The sequence below is a fragment of the Trichechus manatus genome, unplaced genomic scaffold, assembly GCF_000243295.1.
Source record: "Trichechus manatus latirostris isolate Lorelei unplaced genomic scaffold, TriManLat1.0 scaffold00024, whole genome shotgun sequence".
Taxonomy (NCBI): Eukaryota; Metazoa; Chordata; class Mammalia; order Sirenia; family Trichechidae; genus Trichechus; species Trichechus manatus.
Genome location: NW_004443960.1, coordinates 22,298,178 through 22,305,832, shown reverse-complemented (window position 1 = coordinate 22,305,832; position 7,655 = coordinate 22,298,178). Strand labels below are relative to the sequence as shown.

The 7,655-nt window shown below is 44.7% G+C and overlaps 1 protein-coding gene across 1 annotated transcript in view; it reads right to left on the bottom strand.

The window, feature by feature from the left end:
* Positions 1-6,069: 6,069 nt before the first annotated feature.
* CACNG3 (calcium voltage-gated channel auxiliary subunit gamma 3) overlaps positions 6,070-7,655 on the bottom strand; it is a 101,279-nt gene continuing 99,693 nt past the window's right edge. The window contains exon 4 of the mRNA XM_004373343.2: positions 6,070-7,126. Coding sequence (XP_004373400.1) covers positions 6,615-7,126 — 512 coding nt within the window. The 3' untranslated portion in view covers positions 6,070-6,614. The remainder of the gene's footprint in view (positions 7,127-7,655) is intronic.

Sequence of the window (7,655 nt, the reverse complement as noted above, 5' to 3'; positions counted from 1 at the left end):
CTCGGAGGTAACTTCACCACTGAGCTAAAAGGGTGTCTGGGGGCCATACTCTCGGGGTTTCTCCAGTCTCCTTTAGGCCAGTAAATCTGGTCTTTTGTTTTTTGTGAGTTAGAATTATGTTCTACATCCTAGAGCTAAAAGAAATTTTAAGCAGAAGGAACAGCAGGTACAAAGGCCTGGAGGCAGAAATGTGTTTGGTTTGTTCAAGGAATGAAAAAGGAGGAGAGCACGACTGGAGGGTAGGTAGCAAGGTGACAAGTGGCGCGGAACAAGGTTGGAGAGGTCTGCATACACTTGATAATGTGGGACCGTGAAGACCATGGCAAAAATCTGGATTTTATTCTAAGTACAATGGGAAGCCATTCCAGGGTTATTTTCTCTTTACCAAACAATTCCTCATAACTTCAGCTTGCATTTGGCCCACTGTGGCTGCAGGAGTACCAAGATTTCCTTATATCCTATCTGTTCTGCCAACCAGCAATTTCCTCTGAGTCTCTTAGTTAAAATTCCCAGTAGAGATCATCTAATTGGCCTAGTCTACCTTTTTCAGTGCAGTCACAAATCCTAGGCCACTGGCCACCCTATGAATAAATTGGCTGACTTTATATCAGGTGCAATCTTGTGATTCAACCAGCTGTGGCTGGAGCAGGGTCATGTCCAAAACATGGCCATGTCCACGGATGAGGGACTGTGGAGGAAGCATGCAATGATACAAGCCTTTAAGGAACTATTTCCAGAGATAAGATTTAGGAAATCAGCAGTTAACAGGATGCATAACTTAGTAAGCTTCTGAAAATATATGTCAGATTGTGTCACTTCCCTGATTAAAACATGTCAATGGCTTCTAAAGGCACAGAGTCAAAATCCAAAATCCTTAGCATGCCTGTAACACTGTCTGCTCTGGCCCCATCTTTCCTTTCGAGTCTCATCTGATGTCACTCTTGCTCTCTGTCCTCCAGCCTTGTTGACCCTTCTTTTGGTCTCTCCAGTCTCAGGGCCTTTGCACATGCTGTTTGTTCCTCCACACTTCCCTTCCTTTACTTGGATATCTCCAACCCTTCCTTTAGGTGTGATCTTATACGGCACATCCTCAGATAAGCCTTCGTTGACCCTCCATCAAAATTAGGGACCCCTGTTTATATTCCTCTGTACTTTTTGCACTGTATCTTCCTTTGATGACATTGATCACAGTTTTAAACGATGTTGATTTATGTGTTTACTTGTTTAGTGTTCATCTCCCACACTGGACTGAGAGTTCCATGAGGGCAGTGGTCATAGCTGTCAAGTTTATGGTTGTTTCTAGATGTTCGGTAATAATAAGTGCTGGGTGAGTAAATGGATGAATGAATGAATAAATGCCAAGATGTGAGAGATTATGTAGCCTGAGGAGTCAATAAAGACTCTGTGGAAGGCATGAGGCCTAATCTTGGCCTTGAAAGATGGAGAAGGTTTGGAGAGGATGAGGGAAATTATTTCAGGCAGGGATAACATTTATCAGCAAAGGCAGGAACTAGGAGTAAGTTTGGTACCTGTGATGGATTGAATTGTGTCCCCCCAAAAATGTGTGTATCAGTTTGGCTAAATCATGATTCCCGGTATTGTATAATTATCTACCATTTTGTAATCTGATGTGATTTCCCTGTGTGTTGTAAATCCTATCACTATGATATAATAAAATGGATTAGTGGCAGTTATATTGATGAAATCTACAAGATCAGATAGTGTCTTAAACCAATCTCTTTTGAGATATTAAAGAGAGAAGCAAGCAGAGATACATGGGGACCTCATACCACCAAGAAAGCAGTACTGGGAGCACTTTGGACCTGAAGTTCCTGTGCTGAGATGCTCCCAGACCAAGGGAAGACTGATGCATCACAAGGACCTTCCTCCAGAGCTGACAGAGAGAGAAAGCTTTCCTCTGGAGATGATGCCCTGAATTTGGACTTGCAGCCTACTAGACTATGAGGGAATAAATTTCCCTTTGTTAAAGCCATCCACTTGTGGTATTTCCGTTATAGCAGCACTAGATGACTAAGACAGTACCCATATGGACCCTGGTGGTACAGTGGTTAAAGAGCTCAGCTGCTAACCAAAAAGTCAGCAGTTCGAATCCACCAGCTGCTCCTTGTAAACCCTATGGGCAGTTCTACTCTGTCCTATAGGGTCGCTATGAGTCAGAATCAACTTGTCGGCAACGGGTGGTACCCATATGCATGTGAAAGTTGGATAGTGAGAAAGGAAGACAGAAGAAGAATTGATGTGTTCGAACCGTGTGGTGTTGGTGAGGAATACTGAATATACCATGGACTGCCAAAAGAATGAAGAAATACAGCCAGAATGTTCCTTAGAAGTGAGGATGGCAAGATTTCAACTCGCTTACTTTGGACACATCATCAGGAAAGACTAATTGCTAGAAAAAGGCATTATGTTTGGTAAGTTAGTTGGTTAGGTGCCCTTGAGTCATCTCTGACTCATAGTGACCCCATGTATAACAGAACGAAACATTGCCCAGTCCAGCGCCATCCTCACAATCATCGCTATGTTTGAGACCATTGTTGAATCCACTATGTCCATCCATCCTGTTGAGGGGCTTCCTCTTTTTCTCCGACCTTCTGCTTTACCAAGCAAGAATTGGTGCCTCCTGATAACATGTCCAAAGTAAAGTAGAGGACCAACAAAAAGTAGGGAAACCCTCAGTGAGATGGATTGACACAATAGTCACAACAATGGACTCAAACATACCAACAATCATGAAGATGGTGCAGGACTGGGCACTGTTTTTTCTGTTATATATAAGGTGGCCATGAGTTGGAGCCGACTCAGTGGCAACCAACAGCAACAACAATGGTACACTCGGGGTAGTATTTAGACACTGAGTTGGTTAGAGCAGAGATGTATGTTGACAAGATCTGGAAAGTACGATTGTCTAGGTGGAAAAGAGTCCAAATAGGAAAAATGTGAATAAAAGAAATGTATTGAATAATAGCTAACATTTATGTTTCAGGTACTGCTCCAAGTGCTTTATGTCTATAAACTCATTTAATCTTTATAACAAACCTATGGAGTCAGTACTATTTTTGTGCCCATTTTACAGGTGGAGAAGCTGAGACTCAGGGAAATCATCTTGTCAAAAGTCTCATGGCTGGTAGATGTGGAGCTGGGATCCAAAGTCAGGCAGATACAGCTGCAGAGTCTGTGTGCTTGAATGTTATACCAAACTATCTCTCTTTCCCCCCAAAATACAAAGAGAGATGACTTGGGAAAAGATCCACCCTAAGGGCCGCACAGTAGGGAGACATGAAAGAGAAACTAGGAGTTGTGGCTTTGGAGATTGGTGATAGAAGGCTGCTTGCTGGTCCAGAAGTGAGTGAGCCGGTAAAGAGTTGCATTTGGGAGAAAAGGAGATGGAGAACTCCGGGATGGAACTCAACATTTGAGAATTGTGACTGGGGAAGCTTAGTGAGTGGCTGTTATGTAGGTTTTGGAGTCAGGCAGACATGGGTTCGAGTACCTGCTTTGCTGCTGCAGTTTCAACATCTGTACAATGGGTTTAACAATGGTACCAACCTCAATGGTTAGGATTAAGTGAGACAAAATTAGTAAAGTTCATGGCACAGAGCTAGGCACACAGGGTGGGAGCCTAGTGAATGTGAATACTCTCCCCTTTGAATGATGAGGATTGGCCAGTATCCCAGCTGTGCGCCGGGAGTGATTAGATTAATATTTATGTGATGCCAGCCATCTGAGTCCACTTGAGCAGTTCTCCAGCATAGGCACTCTGAGGCCCCATGTCCCAAAGCGTTGTGCAGAGCAGACCAGATGTTGCAGGGAGTCGTCCCAGGGGTCGGGGGCCCATTTCTCTCCACCAGCTCTCTGGCCTTTGCAGAAGGGCTCTATACTTACCTGGCCTCCAGAGCAGGCTTTCAGCTAATGAAGCTCCTGGGGCCTTTCTCTCTATTCCAGATCAGCCCCCCAGATACCACAGTTTTGACAGCTCCCAGGTCCCAGGGTGGCAGGCTGCTGTTTCTTCCTCTTCACAGTATTCACCACCTATTTGCTCCAGCTTGCAGATCCTTCCGTCTCCAAGGGTGGCTGAAGCAGCTTTCCCCCACGTGTGGGGCAAGATGGTTTGACATGATGCACGGCCACAGCATGGCAAAGCATCAAATCGCATAGTGAGAAAGTTATTCCCTTTCCAGTTCTCCTTTGATCCTTCTCATTAAGCCAAGGAAAACCTCTTCTTTGGTGCTAGAATATCTTTAACACCTCTCAACACTGCAGTAATATCCTTTTTACAAAAAGTGGGTGGCCAGCCTTCAACTCAGGATAGGCAATGGTTAGAATGCAGTGTGATTATTGTGTTTTTATTTTATTTCTTTTCCCAGGCAAGTAATACTAGTTTTCTTTTAACTGTGGTGATATAAACTTTCCTTTTAAAATGTATCTACTGAAGTAAAAAGTGAGTAAAGAAAAAACAATAGGTAAATAATTGCCAATGAGGTATGTGGGTATGAAAAACTTCACACATATTGTACTCAAATGACTGAGGTTTGGAAAATGCTGGAACAGTGCAGAAACCACTCAATTTAGGAAGCAGAAGGCTTAGATATAAATGCTGGCTCTGCTCATTAGCTACCTAATACATGTACTCTCTTTGAGCCCCTGTTTCCTCATCTGTCAAATGGGAATGATAATTCTTACTCCATGTGGTTATTTTGAGGGTAGAATATTTGATGTATGTGCATACATACGAATGAAGTGAATTGTCACTAGTCTGCATTCTACTGTAAAATTCACTGTGTTGAGTATGGAGAAGTTACTAGATTCCCAGGACTTCCACCTCATAAACAAAAAACCAGATCCGTGGTGGTGGAATTGATTCATTCCACTCATAGCGACATCCTAGGACAGAGTAGAACTGCCTCATAGGGTTTCCAAAGTAGGAGCCCTGGTGGCTCAGTGGTTAAGAGCTCGGCTGCTAACCAAAAGGTCGGCAGTTAGAATCTACCAACCACTCCTTGGAAACCCTACGGGGGCAGTTCTACTCTGTCCTCTGGGGTCACTGTGAGTAGGAATGGACTCCGTGGGAACAGGCAATCTTTATGGAATCAGACTGCCATATCTTTCTCTTTCAGAGCAGCTAATGGGTTCGAACTACTGGTTAGCAGCCGAGTGTTTAACCACTGCACCACCAGGGCTCCTTCCATCCCATAGTGGGAATAAAATGAGAACAAGTCGCATAACCTCTCTTGCCTCAGTTTTCTCATTGGCAAAATGAGAATATTAACCATCTCTTCTTCATGGGGTTACTGGGAGGATTAAATAAATTGATATGTGTATGACAGCCTGGTACACAGCAGTATCAGAGAGCATTAGATTGTTGTTAGCTCTTATGCCCGTAACTCTGTGCCCCCTCCTGAGGCACTGGAGACCTAAGTGGAAAAGCTCTTTGGAAGTGTGAAGTGCTGGATGTGTGCCAAAAACACTCACGGAAGTCAATGTTAGCAGGGGTGACATCTATTTCTCATGCTCCCCCCAGAGCTCTCAGACTCTGTGCAAAGCAGATTCCCCCCAATATAAAATAGCCAACATTTGGCTTTTCTCTTCCCAAAATAACGCTCACTCTGCCTAGAATACATCCAAACATAAACATATTAAGTGTACACACACATACGCATAGTTTACAATGTGCTAATCCTTTTACATGTGATATGTATTTAAACTTCACAGCTCTGTGCAGATGAGTCCTATTACCATGTTCCATTTTATAGTTGAGGAGACTGAGGCTTAAAGGTTAGGTGACTTGCCCGAGACCCCAGAGCTACTGAATGCCAGAGCCAGATTTTGAACACCAGCTCACCTCTAGAGGTTCAAGTGGTGGAACCTACTGACTCTGACATCTGTGAGGAACATCTTGCTGGCCTCAAGGGGTGAAGGGAGACCCCTCCTAGTGGTAGAGTATGGCTGAGCAAAGTTCAGCTTCCGAGAGAGATGAGCCAGTTCAACAGCAGCAGAGTGAGTCTGTGTAGGAAAAACCTGGAAGAAACAAAACACTCCCAGCTCAATCGGTTACAACAAGGCAAAACCTTTAATAACATGAGTGTTTATTACATTAGCTGCTTTGGGGCTCTGACATCTTTGATTTCTGCTTGTGTTTTTCTGACATGTAAAGGTGAATGCCTCCCTCAGGGCCACCTGGGCGGTTGGTTTCCTGAGGATTTATGTGGGTGGACAATGGGGACAAGTATGACTCGCCTGATGGGGATTCAGGAATCCCCCCGCCGGCCACCACCCATGACTTTTAGTAAAGTCCTCTTCCAAGGAGGGAAGAATGTGGAGGTCCTCCCAGTAAAGAAGGAAGAAAGGAAAACATCTGGCACAGATACACAGAGAGAAGAATGGCATTATGGGGTTGGCTTGAAAAGTTAGAGAGGAACCGAGGGGCTAGGGCTCGGAGGAGAGGGGGCAAAGAGTGGGAGAGGGCTGAGTCCATTTGGTTTAATTCTTTATAAAAAGTAATACCATCACTAGGACCATGCCATGCAACCTCAGAGACATCTCTGTACACTTCCCCCAAGGTTGTGCTGGGCACGGGGCAGAGATCAGAGGTCAGTTCAGACGGGCGTGGTGCGCCTGTTGGCTGGATTATTATGCAGTGACTCTTTGAACTCTTTGGGAGTGGAGTTGTGGAACTGTAGAAAAGTGTGGTCCCGGTCGGAGTTGAGGAGGGTCCCCATGGTGATCTTTGAGGGGTCCCTGGAGAGGGTGAACATTGAGATGTCGGTGGAAGGGATGGTGTGGAAGCCTTTGCTGATGGGGGACAGGTCTCGGGATCTGGGTTCTGTGGAGCGGGAGCTTGACCGCCTCCGGAATCTATACCTATAGGGTGGAAGGCGGGCAAAAGTGGATTTCTTCAGGAGCTCCGAGTGGGATTTGGCACGTAACTGCTGATGTTTTTCGATATAGATGTGCACAGCGACCACCCCCACAATCTCCGCGATGATGAAAGAGAAGGCTCCGAAATAAAAGGACCAGCCATAGGAGTAGCTTTTTTTGGAGTCACGCTGCCCAGGGTCTCCAGCATTTGCTGATATGTAAACTATGATGCCAATGATGTTGCTTAACCCTAAGAGAATAGGAAAGAAAAACATATTGTTTACAAGCCTCAGAGGTAACTGTCACTTTTAGTCTTAAATACTTATCGAAAATGTGAGGAAATGGGGAGAAAGGAAAACGGATGATGGCTCGGAAATCCAGCTGCAGAGCTCTTCTTGCATGGTCTGATTCTTGAGAAATACAGAATTCTGCTGTTCAGTCCCAGGCAGTGTGCACTCAACTAGAGAATACATCCTCCTCCTCCAGTAGGTGCAGCCAGAACTCAATGCATTTATGTTCCCTTGGAAGCAGTTTATTCCATCAACACTTCATCTTCAGCAGTAAGTCATGAGGATAGGCAAATGAACATGATACAGGTTCCTGCCCTTGAGGTCCTCACCGTTAGTAGGGAGATTGGCATGTAAATGCAATAACAGCAAAATGCAGCAAGGGCTCTACCAGAAACATGTATAGAATGGTTCAGGGGCAAAAAGGGAGAGAAAGACTAAACCACATCGCTTTGTAGATGAGAAGACGTTTGAGCTGCATCCTGAAAATTG